We start from the raw sequence: 23,276 nt of genomic DNA, 5'->3' as shown, positions 1-23,276 counted from the left end.
CACTTTCACATTCATAATTTTAGTATGGATGTTAAAATTTTCAACCTTGAGATTTGCTCGTCGTACCTACCTAATGTGTTTGTCTACATCAGTGCCTCCTAAATATTATGTACCTACTACACGATCGATGAAGCATTTAAACTTGAGACTTTAGACTGATTAAGTCTCAACACGTAAATATTATACCTACCTACTTACGGAGAGAATCCTGAGCCAGACTTTAAATTGATGCTTAAGATCTAAGAACATCAATCATCGTGACATCTAAGTAAGGTTTCCATATTATTTTAAAAAAAAAAACAAGATGATGAACTTTGTCAACTTGGAAGAGGTGTGGCAGTTTTTTATTAAACCCAATACCCCTTATCGGTTTCTACACGGCATCGATTGTACCGGAACGTTAAATCGCTTGGCGGTACGGCTTTGCCGGTAGAGTGGTAGAGCCACGGACGAAGCCTCCCACCTAACCAATTACCAAATTGCTTAAAAATTATAAATTACCAAATTGCTCCTGCCGGAAATCGAACCCGGGACAGGGAGGTCGTCGAATAGGTATGTCGGTGTCATTGGTCAACAGGACACCACAATGTCGTTTCGTAAAATATCTATGTTTCGTAGTCTACAATCTACTTTAATGCAATAACCACCTTGCGGCTTGCAGCCTCTCAGTACCGTTCATCAGGGGATACCACCTTTAGAGCGCATGCGTGAGGGACACTCCCCACTCAATGTACGCCTAGGAATAGGGTAGCCAAAAGTTGTGTATGTTTCTAGCAGAATTATCTAAATAATATATAAAAGAAAAGGGCGACTGACTGACTGATCTATCAACACACAGCTCAAACTGCTGGGCGGATCGGGCTGTTTGGCATGCAGATAGAGCTATAATGACGTACAGATCGGCTAAGTAAGGATTATTGAAAATTCAACTCCTTGGGGGTAATAAAATGAGGGTTTGTAATTTGGGTACGCCATGTGTACGAAATCGCAAGTATTATTTATTTCAATATAGTGGTTGAATGCCGAATGCCGAAACACCATGCAGCATTGACATCACACTATCACACTTCACACTATATATATATATATCACACTAATAATATTATAAAGGCGAAAGTTTGTATGTGTGTGTGTGTGTGTATGTGTGTATGTTTGTTACTCCTTCTCGCTAAAACTACTGGACGGATTGGGCTGAAATTTAGAATGGACATAGATTATACTCTAGATTAGCACATAGGCTACTTTTTATCCCGGAAAATCAAAGAGTTCCCACGGGATTTTTAAAAAACTACATCCACGCGAACGAAGTCGCGGGTATCAGCTAGTAATCGCTAAAACGTGGGATTTCAATGCAGCGATCGAACGCAGAAAGTCATCAAAACGGGATGCAACATAAAGGGTAATGTCGTGAGGTCCTCAGGATGAGTCGCTAATTTATTATTGGCAATCTCAAAATTTTCCTAAACTGATGGTCACTCTATTACATCTCATTCGTGTTTAGGTCCCAGTATTTTCACCTCCCTTAAGGACCAGTTGCTTATCTATATAGCTATTATAGTTTATAACATAAAATTAATTGACAAAAAGAAACAAATTGTATATAATTTAGTATAAATTAACAGTGCATATCTCTATATATTCAATACGTGAACGTCATATCGGATCATATTAAAATATTCAGTTTTTCAGTACAAACTGGTGTCCATGTTAATGTCTGAGATAGTCTCATTGTGGTGTAGTGATATTTGGCAATTTGGTGATAAAGAATACCTGAATTTTTAAATGATTACATAGTAAGTATTTCTTTTATATTGAAAGGCTTGAGACTTAACTATTCTGTTCAGTACTTTCCTAAGTGTTCTTGTGTGAAAATGACGTCGCCCTTTATTTAGCCTAAGAATATTTAGACGTACAATATTTAGTTTAGGAAAAATAATATTTATATATACCAACTCTTGTTGGCCTGTCTGTCTGCCAGCTTTTCACGGCCCATCCCTTTAAAATACCATTTTACTCATTTCACACATTTTAATCATTGGCGTTTTGGTTTATAAATAGCTTGCATTCTGGGGTGGACATATGAGTAGGCATGCTACTTTTGTACATAGGAAAATCAAAGAGTTCCCACAGAATTTTGAAAAAGTTAAATTCACGTGGAAGAAGTCGATCATCAGCTATTTGGTACAGAGACAGTTTGCAACCCAGCCGGACAAGATCTGGTTTTATCTTGGAAAATCAAAGAGTTCTCATGGGATTTTTGGAAAATCTAAAATCAAACGGATGAAAACGATGTCTTATCTGATATAGGTAATTGCCAACTTAAAAAAAGTTGAACTTTGTTTAATGGTAACTCGGTAGGAATAATGTAAAAAGTATATAGGCTCGCTATGTCACGACGGCGACGTCAGCGACTGGGCACTCCATTGGCAAATTACAATTGGGACAGAGACTTATTATAATTTATATTAGCTGACTTAAAAAGGCACCTACATAAACAAATCGCAGAAACCATCTGGAGTTTTTCCCTCGTAGGTATATTACATGATTTCATTGTCAGTTCGCGGTAACAAGGTGGTATGCGTTTCAACGACACATTTAGCTTATATTATGTCGGAGGAAAAATAGAGATTTCAACGGCAGATAATAAAAATCGAGCAATTCTACCTATCCCGAAAAGGGATATTCAACTCTCGAGAACATTAACCTTGGATATATAGGTAGCTAGTACCTAAGCGTTACAGCCCCTAGTAATAAGTAAAGACCTCGCCTCGTCTCAACGCGCGTTATAAAGCTTGTCAAACACATAAGTAACAATGATGTATTTATAAACTTAAATTTAATAAAATATTTCTCCTTATTTGTGTTTTAATGAAGTGAAGAAAATGTTTTTTGCATGAGGGCTACTATTTCTATTTGTAGAGACTAGGGAGTACTATTTGTAGAGAGTGCATGCACGCTAGATCCGAAAGACTAATAACCGGATTCAATCCGAATTTTCTCGGATTTGGATCGGATGCATTGCGAAAAAAGTCTAGTTATCGGTATTCGACGCGATATACCTACAAGCATGCATTTTTAGGGTTCCGTACCTCAAAAGGAAATACGGAACCCTTATGGGATCACTTTGTTGTCTGTCTGTCTGTCCGTCCGTCGCATCGTGTCTGTCAAGATAACCTATAAGGTCCTTCCAGTTGACCTAGAATCGTGAATTTTGGCAGGTAGGTAAGTCTTACAGCACAATTAAAGGAATAAATCTGAAAACCGTGAATTTGTGGTTATATCATTAAAAAAAATTAAAATGTGTTTCAATTTTCAAAGTAAGATCTATACCAAGTGGGGTATCATATGAAAGGGTTTTATCTGTGCATTTTAAAACAGATTTTTATTTATTTTTATGCATAATAAATAGTTTTTGATTTATTAGCTTGATAGTAATTAGCTTGATTCTATAAAACCGCAACTGAATAGTTGCGGTATATAAAAATTCAGAATTACAGGTTACAGAATTAGAGGTTTTACAGAATTTTTATATACAGGGCATTTATATGAAATGTACATTCGTACATTCGTACTCGTAACAAAAATACCCTGTATATTTTAATAGCCTTTCACCGCGTTTAATAGCCTCATCGGGTGACAGAAGGGCTGGCTCATTTTTTGCGCAACGGATCAGCCTGGCTGTCCAACGCGGAAATGCAGCCAGTATTCTTGGCACCATTCCACGCGGGCATGATTTGTATAGTAATTAGATAAGGCTAGCTTTAAGTTTTATTGTAATATTTTCAATACTTTAATAAATATAAATAAATATTATAAAATAATTGTTTCTATCAATTGGCTAAAATGCTGTTCTTGTTGCAACAATGCAAAGCGAGTATCAACCAATTAGAGGTGAATGCGATCGTAACATTGTAGCTATCATTCTACCGCAATTGCGGTACCAGGTTACCCATGAAGTAGGGTCCCAGCCCAGTTCATTCTGGTAAGGTTTCAATTGTACTTTTTACAAACAGAGCAAAAGTAGCGAGTCCTTTCTCAAAATGTTACTAAGCATTATGTCTTTGGATGATTATTGGAGCCGTAGGATTAATATAGTATGGATGTGCTGTCTTAAAGAGCGTTGGATCGAATGGTAGCAGCCGGATGGCCGTATGGGCAGCCTACCGGACCTGACGGAGCGATCGCGGCCGCATAGCATCCGGACCGCTGCCGCGCGAACCGTGTCGGATCCGCATCGCAACCGGACAGTCATCACTCAGGTGCTTTTTGAAATCTCATAATCATTTTATAGTAACTATTCAACAAACAACAAAGGATTATAAGTGCTGACGCAGTATGTAGCGGATAGTGTCTATCGCGTTTGTAGCTTCCAATAAAATACCATACAGGCAAACGGACGAGAAAACGTACCTACAAATAGACATAATAAAATTATAACTAAATTCTATGTTGATTCCATGCTACTAAAGTTTGGAGAGTTTGAATATCAATTTTACAAAAGTCACTTTCTTTTAAAGTCACTTTCACGGTATTCACTGTTCGTGTATTTACATAACATAGATAGACTGTATTTTAATACTTAATTAAGTACTTACCTAGGCATATCCTGGCATGATCGCTGAAAAGGGCAAGGGGCTTTAGATACGTGTTGATTTTTGTACTTAATCTTAAAATCCTACAGAAGACGTTTCCATGAAGTAAGTTGAAGTGCCTATATTATGTTTTAATATTGCAGATACCAGTGAACACAATATACAAAAAAGAATGGCCGTGGAAGAAATCAAGAGAACCGCTCAAAATACCTGCTGTCGCCAATCGCCGCAGAGACTCCGCTGCTTCGTCAGTAGGAGCTGCCTCCGTAAGGCGTCTTATAGCCAGGCAACCGCCAAAAATACCCAAGCTGCTAGTAACACGATTCACCCTCCTTTGTATAGCCAGTGGGCTCTGCTCCACAGCGCTATTGCCGTTCACGGCATTCGCTGGTGCAGAAGCCGGAGCATTGCCCCTTGCTGTAATGCACGCAGTCGCTGCCATAGTAGCTCCCTTCTCTCCTCTAATCCTACAAAAAACTGGTACAAGAATAGTCATAACTGTTGCTCACGTGCTGGTCTGTATTCTTTTGACTGCACACACAGTAGCAACTCCGTTATCCATTCTACTCCCGTTGTACGCCCTTTGCGGCGTAACCCTGTCTCCGATGTCACTAGCTCTGGCCGCGTCGGCGACGTCTCTGGCGCAGGCGGCGGGCGACGAGGGCAGAAGGCGGATTGCACTACGGAGAGCCTTACGAGGTCTTCGAGCATCCCAAGATTTGGGACTCGTATGTGGCTCGCTGCTCCTCGGAGCAGCCCTTATGATTTGGCCTGAAAATCTCTTATCACTTCTGGAACTAAGTACGCCGCCAGCAAATTCATCATTTTCAAAATGGCCTTCACTAGAGGATTATTTTTTGGATGACGATTATGAGGTAGGTCCAGTTTAAGTACCTATGACGATATTGAGGTTGGGTGAATTCGAATTCGTGTTTACACGTTTATCAATTTCAGGAGAAAACATGCGGCGCAGCAGGCTGCCCGGGCGTCCAGTTTCTCTTTGGCTCGTCCCTTAACGCAGAAGGGCGCAAGGTGCTCGTGGCGGTTTGGGCAGCGCTGGCCTTCACTGCGGCGTGTCTGGGGCTGTATGGAGGAGCCTCCGCACCTGCGCCGCCGCCCGACGCTCGCTCCGTCGTCAAGGACCCCCGGGCACTACTTGGAGCCCCAATGGGCTTATTTATTGGCCTGCAGCAGGGGTTTATTTATACTTCTTATATTAAGGTTAGAAGTAGTGTTATGCCTTATTACGTTACTAGCTGAAACTTTCGTATTTTTAATATTAGGTACTTACCTATAACCTACCTAATATGGATTTTATGAGAAATCTCATTAATAGATAATTTTTGCAGATAAAATTATCTACATCTGACTGCACCGAAATGCAGTTGATACGTAGACAATCTTATTTATTAGTTTTATTAATTATTATTATTGTTTCAGTGGTACGGAGTCTGCGTGGGCGGCTGGAGCGGAGCGTGGCGAGCGCTGTGCGGAGCGGGCGCCCTACAAACGCTCGCCGCAGCGACGCTCAGCATGGCGGCGGCTCGCGGACGCAGAGGCGCGCTCGCTGCGGGCGGCGCGGCCGCGCACGCTTCGCTCTTACTTGCGCTGCTACGCTGGCGGGCGGCTAGATCCGATCTAGCACTGCCGTCCGTCGCAGCGGCAGCGTGGGGCGCGTGCGCTGCCTTGTGGGATGTTCTACAAGTAAGCTAGAAGAACTGTGTCATTGCTAACTGTATGCCCTAAAAATTGGTGGATATTTTTGCAGGAATGTTTGAGATTATTTGTTTTGATGACAGGCGGGTATATGCGTCGGCGGCGGCGGCTGGCGCGGTCCGTGGTCGGCGACGCTGTCGGCGCGTCACGCCGGCCTGGCACTCGCTTGCGCCGCGCGTTCTTTCCTCTGCGTGCAAACACAACTGGCTGTGCTGGCACTTGCGCTCGCTTCGGCGCTCGCTTCGCACGCTGCGCTCGAACTGCGCCTGCGCCGCGCCGAGCGACATCGCTCCTAACGACGACAAACCGCGACCTTCCTCGCTCAGCATGGCGAGGAGGTCGCGTCCTATGTTATCAGTTAATATGGATACCACCTTATAAGTTTTAATTCGTTACCCAAAATTAATCTGTACCCGCCTTCAAGGATTTTATACCTTGGAATGGAAAGTATCTGTTTATTAATTTCTACAAAAATTGTAACTAAGCTAGTCAATTTATAAAAAAAGAGAAGCATATCCATGACGTCTTTTTCACAATGAAAGCAAACTCTTGTATTTTAAAAGGGGTTTATTCGTAGTGCGCTCCAAACAAACGTAGATGGCTGTTATTTGAATACTCTCAATGAAAGTACTCACTTAAGTACCTACGTTCTAGGAATTCTAAATCTATTTATTCATATTTGTGGTTTCCCAGATTTCCGTTAAAATATTTAATTTTAAAGTTCAAGGTCTCAAGAATTTTGATACAAATCTTTAAACCCATGTAATTTAAAACTAGTTATTTTTTTAACGAAAAACTGGCAAACAACAGACATGGATGGATTAGTTTCTAGAACATGTCTATAAAATTACATCGAGTTTGATTGGTTAGTATTCAAATGAGAACCAAACTACGTTTGTATGGAGCGAGTGACGGAGAGTCCTCTGTAAAGCACTGCACATGCGATCTTTGTTGCTACGTAGAAGATACATACTTACTAACTTGAGTTACCCTGTCTATTGCCATCTCATTAGATTTTTCGTCTACGATCTCCACACATCACAATTACTCACAACCGATTAGAATAAAATATGTAGCCTGCTTTGCGCTAAATATATTAAGTACTCACCTAGATTAGATAAGAATATATTCTTGCTAAATGTTGAAGGCGGGAAAAATTTGTTATGGCCCGAGAGCTTGTAGAAAATTTTGACGAGGTGCTTGCGAAAAGTTTATAACATGACTGCTCTGGCTCTACCTTTTATGGAAACATTACCCACCAGTTAAAATATTTTTTTTATAACTCATTTATTTAAGGCTCTTTTGCTTTGAGGGATATTTTGTCCTAGAGGTCAAACTAACTGCGCCCGAAGAAGAGCATAAGATACATTTACCTACCCTTGAAAAAAGGATAAAAAAATATAAAGACGCTTTTAAGGTTCAGCTGGTAGGTCTGATATGCCACACTCGGATAACGAAAAAGAACCATTTTACAAACTACATCTTTTATGGTTTAATCAAGCACCTCCTCCAAATTATCTACGGGGTCTTAGACTATTAGATACTCAAATAAATGACTGTTCAATATTTCAATAGAACTATCAATATCCCTTATAATGCAGGGTGTATTCTATCGAGCTGTGAAAATTTACTATTTTAATATCGTCTTCGTTAAGTGGTAGTTAAGGTCACCTTAATGTTTCTGATACCTATTATGTATTAATTTAGTGTTATATAATTTTTGTACTAACTGTAGGTAAATGTATTTTTTCTGAACAATTTTATGTGTCTACAGGCAGGTATAAAAATAAATGTTAGTATTTAAAAAAATGTTAATAATATTAAAATAAGTTTATTGAGTATATCAACCCTTCCCAATGGATGGTGACTGTCAATTTTATGTATGATTGAAATAAAAATTGTTTGAACAAACAAACGCGACTTTCTATTTATTTCTTAATAGATCCCGGATTGGATTCCATAACATTAGTAGTAACAAAAATTAAGTACAACGATTCTGCTCTGTATGCTTGATGTACGCAGCACGAGTGCTCTTCGATGTACAGTAATATTTAAAGATTACCTATATTATATTACCATAAGTAAGTGTAGGTTTATGCTTATCGTAACTAGTAGAGATTTGCGCCTATTTTAACTTTTAAGAAGGAATGAATGCTTACAACTGACCTAAAACAAGATAGGTACTTGCAAAGGCTATAAAGTCCTAACATAAACATATTGCAAAGAATATTTAACACATATTCGGTATATATAGGAACAAAGCTCTCTATATGCATCTTTTAAACCAAAAAAAATAAAACTCAGTTTTCAACATTGTAACACTGTAATTATATTCTTTTAAAGCCCTTATAATATGCAATATGTACCTATTATAATTTACGGTATCAAATCCTGCTATAAGTACCTCAAACTTAAGGCAATAATAATTACGTACGTAGATACAAGAGGGATTCTAGGAATTATAAATATGTTTTATTTGTTATCGATAGCGTACCATGCGAATTGGCTCAATGTACGATATTTTTATTAAAATCCATATGTTAGGTAAGTAGAGGCATATACAAGAATAGTTTTTGCCTAAATTTTCAGATTTTAAACCTTATCGACGACTTCTCTTGGCGGAATTAGTGGACAAAGGGGTCTCAGTAACAGTATAATCAATGTATGTTGTTGCTCAATATGGTTTAATATGGACCAATACATAGTAAATATTATTAACAAACATTATTGTCATTCTACAACAGTGGCGTAGCAAGAGATAATTAGGACTGCTGAAGTAACATTCGGGACTTGGCTCTAACTGCCAGACCCTATTCAGTTTTTAATTAATATTGATGCATATCATAAAAATAAATATGAGACTGATGATTTAACAAGGTTTTCTAGTTTGTTACACCACTGTCCTACAAAACATATACTATTTATACGATTTATATAGAAGAAGAAATATGTAGAGGTCTTCCACATAAGTTCTGAAATTACAAGCAATATTGTTTTTTCATAAAACAAACAAGTACCTAAGGAGAAACAACTAAGTACGCAATCTACCTAAATCATCACTTCCATTTTAAATATCATGTTAAGTATACCTTATTTGGATATCATTTTTATAGGACTGTATACCTATTATACGTTTTTAATTGACACTTACAATCATTAAAATTGATTCTTAAATATAAAATATGGTTATAAGTTTTATTATACACATACTAATCGTACCATGAGATAAATAACTACTTGAGTTATTCCTGGATTAAATGAACTGAACAGGAAGTACTAACATAATACTAATTGAACGCTCAGATTATTAGATAGAGATATTTTCTTGCCATCTTTGCTGTTTGGTAATTATTTTTAGACAGACATATTTATTTTATCATTTATAATTATTGTCCTGTTTATGACTTATAAATTACCCATAAGGTTAGTGATGAAAACAAAAAGAAACAAAGAAAATTCATTCGTGTCTTTATTAAAATGTCTATTTTTAAAATAATCTAAATTAGCATCACAATTAATAGCGCTGATTCTAAAAAAAATAGGTAACTTAAAATAAAAATTAATATACTTAAATTGATAAAAATGATCTCCATGACAGTTAAAATAATTATAATAATAGATTAACTCATAACTATTGATTCGTGGCTTAGTAAAATTTTAACAAAGATGTTTAAAAAAAATCTTTTAATTTATATAGGAACTAAACCTATATTGACGACATGTGAGCCCAACTGGGCCTGAGAACCCTTAGGAAATTTGATCTGGGAGATCTACTTCATCTACCACACAAAGGAAACGCATGGGAACTACAAACTCAGTTTTTATCAAGCACTTCCAGAAAAATTCCTACAGGCTCTCAGACTAAAAATTCCCCAACAAAAGGACTTGGAACAACATTAAAATGCCTTCTTTATTTCCACGTACCTACCTTAAGTTATTACTTATTAGCTTTGGAGCAATTGTGATTGAGTTTTAACTAAATAGGTACACATTTTTATATATCTAGATAATAATTACCCCCGTCCGGTTTGAATATTCAATCTAGGTGTCTAGACTGTAACACGTGATCTGTCGATGACTTACTAGCAATGTTGTTATTTTGCCAAAATCTCGATTAATAACTTATGGATATAATATTAAGTAGTAGGTACAGATAGATTGAATATTGAACCGCGACAGTAGATAAGTGAAGATTTGTTGTGTCGGTATTTAAAACACAGATGAACAGCTTGAATATGAAATTGAAATCGATACTTACGCTAATTGTGATAAAAAGTTGACCTACCGTCTCCATATAAAGAGGAACAAAATACATAAAGAAAATTAAGACTGGGTGATGTAAGGCTTCGTCTAATAGCCTGCCTATTAGGCGAAAGCTTGCGCGGAATACGATTATATTAAAGCAATTACTGTCAAGTTTTTTATTTATTTAACATTGGTACATGAGTACATAGTGGCAGGGTTTTATAATAACCTACTTTAATTTCACATGTTAATCTGTTTTTCTTTGGCTGTAGTTCGATTTCATAACAGTTTTTGATAAAACAATCGCTCGCAGAGTAACTATACATTGATTTTATTAAGTAGGTACCTGAGTATATTCTTACTTTCGCTATCGCCCAATGATGTTCTTTTTCAGATCAATGAAATGAGAAAAAAATAGGAACTTGATGTAACAAGCGTCAATACAAAATGTATAGATACAACTAACGCTCAAAGTGCGTTTTACAGTAGGTACGCCTGCCAATTATATCAAGTTTCTAAAACAAAAAAAAAAAACAAGTAACATATAAAATCTAGTTAATTTAATAATATGTGCAATATCATTAAACACAGAACTACACAATATAACTACAAAAACGAAATAACTTCCACAATCTTTAATCTATTTCATTAAAAAGCGTGAAGGTAATAAATAAATAATAGATAAGTAATATAATAGGTAAACATGATTAATACAATAAAATAAAAATTAAAAAAAATGCAACATTCATTTTCACCTTCGAGATCTACTACATAATAATATGGGTGCATTATTTTTACCTACCTACTAAATAATATGCACTATTAAAAAAAATTAAACTGTAAACGATGAATATAATGTAGGTAGGTATATATATTATTTAAAGAATATTCGCCAGCAATATTCCCCTCCAAATAAGCGTTTATGCTTGTGTTAGGAGTAGGTACGGTTTGAACCGGCGACCTTTCGGTTTTCAGTGCGTTTCTTTAACTGTTGAGCTATTTAGGCTCTGCCTATTATTGTATCTGCTTTTCATTTCGTGGTACTTATTTGTTTTTACGTAGGTACCTATTTCTTTCTGAAAAAGATTTTAAGTTAATACTCGGTAACGCATAGTTTGGTGGCAGGGCTAGTAAAATTTCGTAGTAATTAACTACTCGAGCCGGGCCCTGAAGCTCCAAGGCTTGAGATATTCAGTTATGCGTTGCTCGGTGAGAATACTTCATTTCAGTCTCAGTCGAGCTTGGCCAATTCTAGCCATATACAAGGCGCTGTGATGAAACGAATGCCATTACTAAACCATTACTAAACCTTTATAGGCCAATATACGTACCTATTCAATAGGTAGTTAAATAGATGCTTATTGTATTTTACTTTTTATTACAAAATGTTGCTACACTCATATTATTACCTACCAACATAACTAACACGCTCAAGTAAATAAAGCCATTATAATATCATTAGTCTTATATGTTTATCCGTTATCGCACCTAAATAAATCTCACACAAAAATTTCAAAATGAAAATAGGTTATACCAAAGTTTTTAAATAACATGATTATAAGACGTGATCGCAATCAACTACGATGTATAATCGGGCCAGAAAATCTTTATATATATATTATCTCCTCATAGTAGGTATAGTAAACATTGCTAAACACATTTAACTAGGTACTTATATCATAAGCACAATTTTAAGATCTGATTCTGCAGTGACTTTTTCCAATGACTAAGCTAAACCTTTTTTACAGAGTAGGTAATTAATCGAAAATACTGATTATATAAAAAAATTACAGCGCACTTAAACAAATAATATTCATTAATAGTTAAATAGTTTAAAATAAGTAGGTTTCCCGCTTATTCACAACTAATATTTATTAAGTAAGTAGATAAAAATTAAATAATTTCACATAATGTTTCAATCCGTTAAACTACAACTTAAAATAAATTGCATTCTAAGAATTGCACTATTTTATAAATTAATACATAGTGGGTAAAAACTATACATAGATATTAAAGGTTTATATTACATACATTCAAATTACGGAGTTTTAAATTTCAAGGGATTACTAAAAGGTAGGTGCCTACCTCTTACAAAAATTTTGGATAGAAAAATGCTCAACAACAATTATTATTTTTCCTATGACTAAATAGTTTGAACATGATCTAAACATCGATATAACGATAAGGTTAAGTATATAAAACTTACTGTCCTAGAAGTCATAGAAAAAAAAAGTTTACTGATAAATTTCATAATCCCGAATGAACAAACCCCAAAGTTATTATTTTAATCGAAACGACTAGGTATACAAACCATAAATATAATTTGTATTTGTAAAGTCGTATTATAACTTTAACAATACTGAAAGGACGCAATCGATGTACTGGGTCTGCACACACTTATCAGCTTTGATACGGTTCGATATATTGCATTATTTTTATTTACATATTTAATTCAAACTAAGAAATTTGATTAAAATGAGGAAAACGACAAAATCACTGGAAAGCAACCCAGTTTTGAGTGGCTATAGAAAGGTGATTTTAATAACGTTGCTTTGTAAGCATTATGCGTGCAATTCAATATAATAAATTGCATGCAGTGCACTGAACTCGTGATCCTTGTTGATAAATACCTATCTATTTTATGATTAAGTAGGTATTAATAATATGTTAACTTTCAAATTAAATTGATTAAATATATAAATAGATTATATATATATATTTAAATATTTATCCGCAAACATCAGATAAATGTATATAGACCCCTATAAGTTAATACACAATAATGCTTCTTTTATATTGATTCGGTCGTTAAGAGTCATTCTTTTTCTCACAGAAATTGTTTTTTAATAAAATGTTTCAATAGCCCAATTAGTTAAATTGTGATTCACATAATATCTTAATAACACTATTAGGCTATTGAATAACATTAAAGTTTAAATTAAACTCAATCTACGCAAACTGCACGCTTGCCACACTACCTAACTTCGATATTTCGACAATATATTTATACCTACGCATAACAAGAGAATCGCGTGTTCATCTCAATCTTACAACATTATATTTATTCCTAAAACATAAACACAATAAGTTAACTAACCAACATTTAAACCAACCAACTGCTACCAACAGATGGCCATACTTCGTTGGAATTTTACATAGGCTCACCAACTATGACAATTTCTACTTCACATTAGTGGATGCGAGCGTTTTCTCAATCAAACTAATTTCGACTAGTTTTTACTCAAATGCATGCGTAGATTTGATCGCCTTCAGGGTTGTCTACTTCAAGCAAACAACTTATTCTTTTCTGATTCCCATAAGCGGCTGGTTTTAATGGGATTTCATTTCATATTCAGACTAGACCAAAATCTTAATTGAATATTTGACAAATAGTCAAATACTTTAACATTTCGTATTTGACAAATAAATGCTGATCGTGATCTGGCAATTCCAAATACTGGCAATACCTACAGTATTTTATACAGAAAATAGCAAATCGATATAACATGCTAATCAACTCAGACTAAAGGAACAAGATAGGCAACTCTCTAAGCAGGCATTTAAATGCCAAATACCATAATTTACCATCACGAACGCCAAATAAAATACTTTTTTTTAACATCACGTTCTAAAGCTTTGAGGGTTAGTAACTAACTAACCCTCAAAGCCTGTTTATTTTATACCCGTAAAGTTGGTAAGCCTAACTGTACAGGGGATATTTACACGGGCGTGTAATTTCCAACTGGTTTGTAAAAGATCTGGCCCGTAAAGATACGGCGGGCGATTTCTTTTAATAAAAGACCTTTTTCTTTTTTAATTTTAACGAGGAAACCTCGGTTTTCGTTAGCACGCCGCGATAGGTATGGGAGGACTTCGACCACAGGTCCGTAGGGAACGTATTTGTATGCTGAATATCCGGCTTGGCCTGAAAACAAAAAAAAATTTTTTTTAATAATTCTATTAAACGTCTTTAATGTCTTCTATGATATAAAAATGAAAACATAGAAAGGGGTACCTACGAACAGAAAACGAGATAAAACCTTAGAAAAAACGAACTTTGTAAAAGAAGAAAAGTTGACGTATTTTTAAAATACAACAGAATGTCTTTACTGGAATTTCTCATACTTTTTCTATAACTTCAAAAACTATCACTCAAAAGTAACATTCAGCATTCATCGAAACACTTTTTCAGTTCTCCTGAAAATTTTACAGATATACCCATAGGTAGGACTAGTACAAGGTACCTATTGACGAGGGCACGACATTGACGAATGACGATGACAACGACGACAATTATGATGGCGACGACGACAACTATGATAACAACGACGATGAAGACGACGACGACGATGTCGACGACGACATGTATGATAACGATGACGACAACTATTATGACAATGATGGCCATGGCGACAATGACGACAACGATGACGACGACATTAAAATGAACCGTGTATTGCGTTTAGATGACATACCTAGCGGGAAGGTGATGTGGTCGCACATGCCGAGCAGTTGGCCGAAGCAGACCACCTTGGCGTCGGGCTTGATGTCGTGCTCCTTCATCAGCTGGATGGCGTAGCGGACTGTGTCCTCGTTGTGCGACGCAACCATTATGCCGAGACGGTCCTTTTGCTCATTCTAGAACAAACATAATATAGGTGTAGTCTAAGTAGCTGATACAAAGGTGGTGGTGGCGGTTAAAAGGTGAAAAAATAGCGAGCAAACGAGCAGGCGGGTCACCTGATGTTAAGTGATTACCGCCTATGAACATTTGCAGCACCAGAGGAACCGCCACCAGCTCAGAGCGTATAAACCGAATTTGGTAGAAAAACTTGCTGTTATTATGAAGTTAGTATCTAACTTGAACATAGGATTCATTAAATTCAGATGGTGAGGAAGCGTTTCTATTAAAAACTAATTGACAAATACCTTGACTCGGCTGAGAATTTCCTTGAGGCATTTGTGGAAGGACGTTGTGGTAGCCTCTACACTCTCACACGTAGGGTCTTCGTAGCCCATCGCTGCCGCTCGGGCGCGCTCCTAAGTAAAATATAAGTACATATTTAGAAATAATTGAATTAAACTTTTACAAGCAGGCATACTTTTGAATCGTCAAATGCATCTACCAAAGTCTATCTACATCTTATCTAGTAAACGAAATCCACACTTCCATTACAAATATTATAAATGCGAAAGTGTGCTGCAGCTGTAACCTGTTCACGGCCCTTCCTTTTGAGCGATTTTGGCGAAAGGGGCAACTTGTATTCCAGAAAATCTGAGTTTCCACGGGGGTTTTAAAATCCTGAATCCACGCGGATGAAGTCGTAAGCGTCATCACTTTGTTAAGTACAGAGATAGCTGTGTATAGGCTTCTTTTTATCCCGGAAAATCAAAGAGTTCCCAAAATTGTGTCCAAAGTGAAGAGCAAATTAAACAACTGTACTGTATATTAAATACATACTTGCTCAATGTAAGCGCCACGGACGAGCTTGGCTCCCCAGTAGAAGTTCTGTCGCTCAGCCTGCTCCAAATCTGTTACGATTTCGTTGTAGGTGTTCTTCAGGTAGGTCTGGTATGTATTGAATACTAGGAACTTATCCTGTAAAATTGTCAACATTAAATAGATAAACTAAGGTCAAGTGGGGTAAGAGAAACATACTTTACTGGTTTGTGAACATTTTGGCCTTCAGCTATCAAAATTATACATTTATTTCGATATTAATTGAAACAAATCTTCGCTTTTGAAATATACTAACATTTTTTTGATACAGAACTAGATTGTTCGTATAATTACGGCACAATTTAGCAACAAAGCTAGGTCATAAAAATGTTCCTCTTACCCGAGATTTGGGGTAAGAGGAACACTCGATACTTTTAAGTAATAACTCGTGTTTTTAAGTGTTTATATAGCATGTATTAAATTTTTTTTTGAGTTAAGGGAATGAAAACCTTACCTCGTTTAAAATAAGGTCTTATTTAGGCTGACAGCATACAAAAACGAAATTTGGGGTAACAGGAACATATAGGTAAGGTCAGAGGTGCTAAACTTTTTCTGGTATTAAATGAACGTATTAAAAACTAGCTTTCCGCCCGCGACTTCGTCCGCGTTTTGGTTATATCGCGCTTGGCACAATTTTTCAAAACATGAACCCCCTTTAGTGTCCCGTGATCGGTTAAAATGAAGCCTATGCCCCTAGCCCCGGGTGTCAAGCTACCTACCTTCCAAATTTCTTAAGATTGGTTCAGTGGTTTAGGCGTGGAAACGCAACAGACAGAAAGACAGACATACAGACAGACAGACAGACAGACAAACAGACAGAAAGACAGACTTTCGCATTTATAATATTGGTCGGAATAGTTGGGATAGAAATGTATTCTAAAAACAGATATGGTTTTATTAAATTTCTTTACTTAATTACAATTTAAAAAATTAACTCGTAAGAAACAAAACAAACTTCTAACAATTTTGAACTTTTCTCACTTTGGCCTATACGCGTAATTGTAAACAACAATGTATCACAACAAAAATACTGTCACAAACAATAACATTCGTAGTGAAATATAAACTATAACATAATGTTTTGAAATATAACTATAACATAATGTTTTGAGGCTGCATAACCTGACAAAGCGCCACTTTTAACGGCCCTAACTGCTTCTAATAGTTTTTCTTTCGGGTAAGAACTTCTATCGGTCTTTTTTTCGTAAGCTCGAGGCATTTTGCTTTTTCTGTAACAAATAATCAGCTAAACAAATCATGGCTATTTACGGAACGTGTTATACCGGCTGACTTTTTAAGTCCTGGCCAAAATTTGTAGGAAAATAAACCTTAACCTTTTGTATGGGACCAACTTTCGTACTCGAAAAAAAAAAATCTACTAAGTATTTTATACATTTTGGTCACAGCTGATCGATACTTTTGTATGGAACAGCTGACTTTTTATTTAGAAAAAGTTGTTCATATTCATAGGTAGGTTTATCCTACAAATCTTGGCCAGTACTTAAAAGTCAGCCGGTATTTAAGTGGATTTTAAAAATGTTTGTTACCCCCTGAAACCGGGAAAGAGGAACATATGTTTCTCTTAACCTAGTACAGCCGTTCCTCATTCCCAGCTTGCCATTTTGAAGATTATGTTTTTATTGACATCGAAAAAGCACTAAAAACACACACTACAAACAAAACAATACATAGAAAATAAAGATTAAACGTAATAATTACACTTACCATAGCAATCAACCGCAAAACTGATGTTTTTAATATTTTAATAACACAAACAAGGAACGCCGCTAGGTCTTGGTTTTTTTAGTTTGACAACTGATTTTTTTTTCTCTCTTTTACTCGCTTATCTGCCGTGTTGTAGCGCTATCTATCCAAGAATATATGAACTACGCCTAATACTGTTATATCAACGTAGTGACCATAGAGCTAGCCGTTATAGTTTTCTTTTTACTAGTTACAGTTTCTCTTCCCCCCGCGTCCCTCTTACCCCACCTGACCTTATAAAAATCTACTTCATCAAATGACCCAAGTCGGTAACTTTATAGGGTTTAACCAGAACGCTTTTAAGTTTTTGCTAGCGTTCTGGTTTTTTTTTTTTAAAACCAGAAATTTAGGAAGGTGCAATTATAGAAAACAAAAAAAAATGTAATGAAAGCAAAAATCGTCTCTTACTTTATTGTATCTCCTCATCATTTCCAAACAGATCCTTGAAATTGCCGGCTGGAAGTAAGTTTGCTCAGCATCGATCATAATCCTGACATCGTGATCATTGGCGACCTTGATAATAGCATTCAGTCTACGCAACATGTTTCTGAACATTTCCTCTTCTTTTGGAGAGATTTGGGAGATCAATCGGCGCATTTGACCTGTCTTCGGGTCTGGAACTCGGAACGAGTCCGACAAACCCATATCTTTGTCTAGAATGTTGGACCATGGGAACAAATGGACGATTCTGCAGAGACACAAAAAAAAGTTCAATTTTCTTTAGATCGAAGGTTCCAAGGAACACATTTCAATGAGGCGATATTTTGTTTGGGGGGGTAAGTTTTGTACTGTGTCAATTTAAACAAGTGTAAATTAAATTTTATAAAACCCCCGAAAAGTGAAGGTTACAGTAACTAGAAAAGAGCTGATAACTTTCAAACGGCTGAACCGATTTTCTTGGATAAGAACACTCTCGATCAAGCCACCTTTCAAACAAAAAAACTAAATTAAAATCGGTTCATTAGTTTAGGAGCTACGATGCCACAGACAGGTACACAGATACACTGATACACAGATACATACGTCAAACTTATAACACCCCTCTTTTTGGGTCGAGGGTTAAAAATAACAGTCCAGAAGGAAAGGTTATTATACGCAGTTATCTTAGAGGAGAACTTATCTTAATGGAATCTTGTTCGTAAAATTAGGTTAATTTGATAGCATTTTTATCTAAAAAGCTTACGAAATCCAAAGGTACGGTAAGATGAAACTCCTAAAAACCCATAATCTGATTCTACTGTAAAATAGCGACATTCTGAACGATTCTACTCTCTACTTTGTGAGCATAAAATATGACTTAATTTATGATTGCTGCTAGCGGAGCTATATTACTTATCAACCCTTACTATTAATAAACTCTGAACTGACCGATCCCATGGGAATAAGTGCAGCACGCTGAAATAATTGTCAACATATGAGTCTTGTACAATACTTACTTGTTACCATTTAGTCAGCTTTCAAATAGGAATCCCATCTTACCATTTTATGCAGAAATACTCACACAAACGTGCAAATAAAAAGGTAAAGAAGAAATTAGAAGGAATGAACGTAATTTCTACGAAGATAGAACTTGAAGGTAGAAGGTAGACTTGGTAATGTAACAAAATTATAAACAAGTTATTATTAAAGGTTTCACTGACCCTTCTTTATCCGATGTGACCTTTTTCATGAACTCCTGTACTTCAGGTTTGGAGCTCAAGTCGCCAAGATACCTCTGCAGGTCCTCGATGGTCTTGTGGTGTGTGAGCACATTGCCCGTGCCGCCAGCAATCTGCTGCATGTAACTACGCGCCCTCATTATCACTTCTGATAATTGTAGCTGAAAGTTATTAAAATCCTCTTCAAATATTAACAAGCACAGTTTGACACCTCCTGCTAACTTTACTAACCATTCCTTTTGGCGACATCGATGTCATCATCAACCGATAGACGTTCCTTGCTAGACTCTCCAAGTCTCTTGTATAAGGTTTTCCAAACGTCACGCTCTTGCGCTGGCTAAATCCAGCGGCTTCCTGACTGCGACGTAATATATTTCCTGTCATTTGTCCACCTAGCTAGGAGTCCACCACCTCTGCGATTTTTGGCCCAAGGTCACCATTCCAGCACTTTGACACCCCAACGTTAATCGGTTCTTCGAACTATGTGCCCCGCCCATTGCTATTTCAGCTTCGTAACCTGTTGAACTATTTCAGTTACTCTATTACTTCTAATGGATCTCCTTATTTCTAACTTGATTTCGTAGAGAAACTCCAAGCACAGCTCTCTCCATCGCCCACTGAGCGACTCTGAGCTATCATTTTTTACAAACAGGTGGTGGAAGTTAGCGGGACCTGTCAGGCTGTATCTTTTGGTATTTAAATAAGGGAATCTATCAGTATCTTAAAATCGTTCCTGATGCAAAACGCTTAGGTATGGAACGGTGTTCCGGAACCTGTAAATTATACTTTCAAAAAGTGAATAAGCATCTTCTAGGCAAGCGTGTGATCTAGAACTCATCATTTTTCCAGTAGATATGATTGTCGTCGCACATAAAATCTTTTTAGTCCATAACTTCCTAAATTACTCATTCGAAACCATCGATGTATATGGATTAGCCTTTCCCATACAATTCCGTCCACAAAAATACGCTTGAATCTTACGTCATCGTCATTGACAAAGTCAAGAGACTTTTGCAAATTCTCTTGACTTTTTGAGCGCGTTTTTTATATTCGAAGGGCCCATCCATATACATCGATGTTCGAAACCGATTGTGTTAATTATTTTGACTTACGAGCAGTTGTGGTCTTCCGAGAGCTGTCAGTTTGATTGCCATTAATCCGGTGCTCTTGGTTGTTTCTGTAAGGTAAAGACAAGAAATATCAGAGAAATATTGTTTTTCTGTCATAAAGAGAGTGCAGATGGGGTCTCTTCGTCACTTACCTACTCCATACAAATACAATCGTAGTTTGATTCTCATTTGAGTATTAAGGAACCAAAGACTATTTAAATTTGTGTTAAAGTGTCATTCATAATTATTTTTTGGTAACTAAACCACTGCCTACTATCTAGAGAGATATCTACTTTAGACAAAACTAATTTCTGCGTTTTAATTTGTATCTATAGACAACTTTAAATTATAACATTGCAAATGCTGACATTGCGCCGAATTCACCAGGGATTCACGAATCCGATGAATAATAATTCATCTTGTAGCTAATTTTTTTTTATTATTTTAATTTTTGTAATAAAGGGATATAATATTATTGTTTTGGCCTTTAGGAATCCCTGATGCATGGGTGGAGGTGGTTCGAGGGTAGGTTTTAAAGAGGCCAGGGCGGAATATAAAAATACCTAATCGGGCGTAAATACGCTTGTTGTAGTGGCCTCAGCCAGGTCTTATCACTTGTAATGCGATTGTCTCGATTAACCACCGTTAAACTAGTCGAGGTTACCAGCATGTTGATCTTTGTTACACCAATACGTTTCCATGAAAAATTGATTCATGTGGTATTTTTTTTAAATGGTGATAATCATCACACTTCACACTATCACACTAATCACACTATCACATTAATATTATAAAGGCGAAAGTTTGTGTGTGTGTGTATGTTTGTTACTCCTTCACGCAAAAACTACTGGATGGATTTGGAATAGAGATAGAGTATACCCTGGATTAGCACTTAGGTATCTTTTTATCCCGGAAAATTAAAGAGTTCCTACGGGATTTTAGAAAAACCTGTATCCACGCGAACGAAGTCGCGGGCATCAGCTAGTATTGAATAAATCGGATATGGTAGGCAGGCACGTTCCACCTTGGGCTGCATCGTCACTTACCACCACGATATAATGCATCCGATAAACTGCAAAGACAAAAATGTCCTGCCCTGTTTTAGGCAGGTAAGTACACCTAGATTCAAGAAAAAGGACAATTGTTTCTAGTGCAATTTTTTTTTTATAGATCAATGGTTTATGATTGAATAAAATTACAGCTTATTTATGGTAATCGATGGTACTGTCGTACTGTTTAAGTTGGCTAATCAATTACTATTAAGATTTTTTATTGATTATTATTTTTACCCTTGACTGCGATCTCACCTGCTGGTTAATTAGGTACGCCATAGTCTAAGATGAAAGCGGGCAACTTGATAGATTCAATTCAATTAAATACATAGTAAGGTATTAGGTACCTCTAATCAATTTTTACCCGACTGCGGCAAGCCAAAAGGAAGGGTTATGATTTTAGCAGTCTATGTATATATGTATGTATGTATGTGGGTATGTATGTTTGTATCCAGATTCTATGTGTTCCACCGTAGCGCCTAAACTACTAGGCCGATTTTGATGAATGAGGTGTCAATCGATTCGTCCTAAAGGTCTGGGTGACATAGGCTACACTTTATACGAAAAAAATGACCTAACGGATGTTACATCAAAAAAAGTGGGGGTCTCCAAAATTTTTTTTTTTGCTATTGTATCGAGTGGGATGTCAAATGAAAGAGGAAAAAATTCTGAGTTCATAAATATAAGTGTACTACAACATTAAAATATACCAAGCGACAGAAAAACAATTTACTAATAATAATATTTCAGCGTTTATTAAGACGACCGCAGTCGGGTTTTAGTTTTCAACTTTATCTTGTTACGTGTAGTAATATTATCGAATCGCTAAATTACTATCCACGGCCGAAGACTATCACCAGACCAAGGACAATTTTGGCGACATTTGTAGCAAGGGCTGTGTATGAAACCCACCAAAAGGCTTCGTTCATTTTCGTCTTTGTAATTATAATAATAAATTAAATGAGGCCCGCGTCCTCATCCGCGTGGATTTAGGTATTTTTAATATCCCGTAGGAAGTCTTTGATTTTTCGGGATAAAAGTTGCTTATGTCAATTTTCGGGATTACCTCCGTGCCAATATCATGGAAATCGGTTGAACGGGTAGGACTTTAAGAATCCCGTGGGAATTCCTTGATTTTCCGGGATAAACGTAGCCCATGTCCTTCCCCGGGTCGTAAGCTAACTCTGTACCTTTCATCAAAATATTGGGCCGTGAAAAGCTAGCGGACAGACAGACAGACATGCTTTTACATTTATAGTAATACTATATTATAAATGTTAAAGTTTGGATGTTTGAATATTTCTTACTCCTTCACGCCACAATGACTGAAACGATTTGGCTGAAATTTTGAAAAAATAGAATAAAATACCTGCGACGGCATCAATGCTCCTCATGAAGGCTTCCATGTTCTTCTCACAAGAAGCCTCGTTAAGGTAGAAGTAAGTCCTGGCGCTGGTGACCTTGTACCGCCTGTCCGCGAACCTCTGCTCCACGTGGTACTGCTTCAGCTGCCCTTCCTCCGCCTGGTCGCCGAATGTTGAGATTGAAGCGCTGGTGGGTAAGAGGATAAATCAGTTTAAACACGAAGTTGTGGTTAGAGAATTTATTACCGTTGGTGATGTTCCAAACCATTAAGGCCG

At 36.7% G+C, this 23,276-nt stretch overlaps 2 protein-coding genes across 2 annotated transcripts in view; one reads left to right on the top strand and one right to left on the bottom strand.

Moving 5' to 3' along the window:
- Nucleotides 1-1,333: 1,333 nt before the first annotated feature.
- On the top strand, nucleotides 1,334-6,978 carry LOC123871286. Its single transcript, XM_045915001.1, has 6 exons — nucleotides 1,334-1,793; nucleotides 4,117-4,259; nucleotides 4,736-5,467; nucleotides 5,547-5,813; nucleotides 6,033-6,296; nucleotides 6,392-6,978. Exons 2-6 carry the CDS (start codon nucleotides 4,152-4,154, stop codon nucleotides 6,602-6,604), a joined length of 1,584 nt encoding a protein of 527 aa, XP_045770957.1. The 5' UTR covers nucleotides 1,334-1,793; nucleotides 4,117-4,151; the 3' UTR covers nucleotides 6,605-6,978.
- A 2,781-nt stretch (nucleotides 6,979-9,759) lies between these two features.
- The window catches only part of LOC123871282 (proline dehydrogenase 1, mitochondrial), a 31,633-nt gene continuing 18,116 nt past the window's right edge, over nucleotides 9,760-23,276 (bottom strand). Inside the window, exons 4-11 of the mRNA XM_045914997.1 lie at nucleotides 23,006-23,187; nucleotides 20,588-20,652; nucleotides 19,458-19,636; nucleotides 18,226-18,505; nucleotides 16,015-16,152; nucleotides 15,483-15,593; nucleotides 15,029-15,191; nucleotides 9,760-14,478 (exon numbers count right to left, since the gene is read on the bottom strand). Coding sequence (XP_045770953.1) covers nucleotides 14,273-14,478; nucleotides 15,029-15,191; nucleotides 15,483-15,593; nucleotides 16,015-16,152; nucleotides 18,226-18,505; nucleotides 19,458-19,636; nucleotides 20,588-20,652; nucleotides 23,006-23,187 — 1,324 coding nt within the window. The 3' untranslated portion in view covers nucleotides 9,760-14,272. The remainder of the gene's footprint in view (nucleotides 14,479-15,028; nucleotides 15,192-15,482; nucleotides 15,594-16,014; nucleotides 16,153-18,225; nucleotides 18,506-19,457; nucleotides 19,637-20,587; nucleotides 20,653-23,005; nucleotides 23,188-23,276) is intronic.

Source organism: Maniola jurtina, chromosome 13 (genome assembly GCF_905333055.1).
Source record: "Maniola jurtina chromosome 13, ilManJurt1.1, whole genome shotgun sequence".
Classification (NCBI taxonomy): Eukaryota; Metazoa; Arthropoda; class Insecta; order Lepidoptera; family Nymphalidae; genus Maniola; species Maniola jurtina.
Note: the sequence above shows the minus strand (reverse complement) of the source record. Positions and strands in the feature narration are given on the sequence as shown.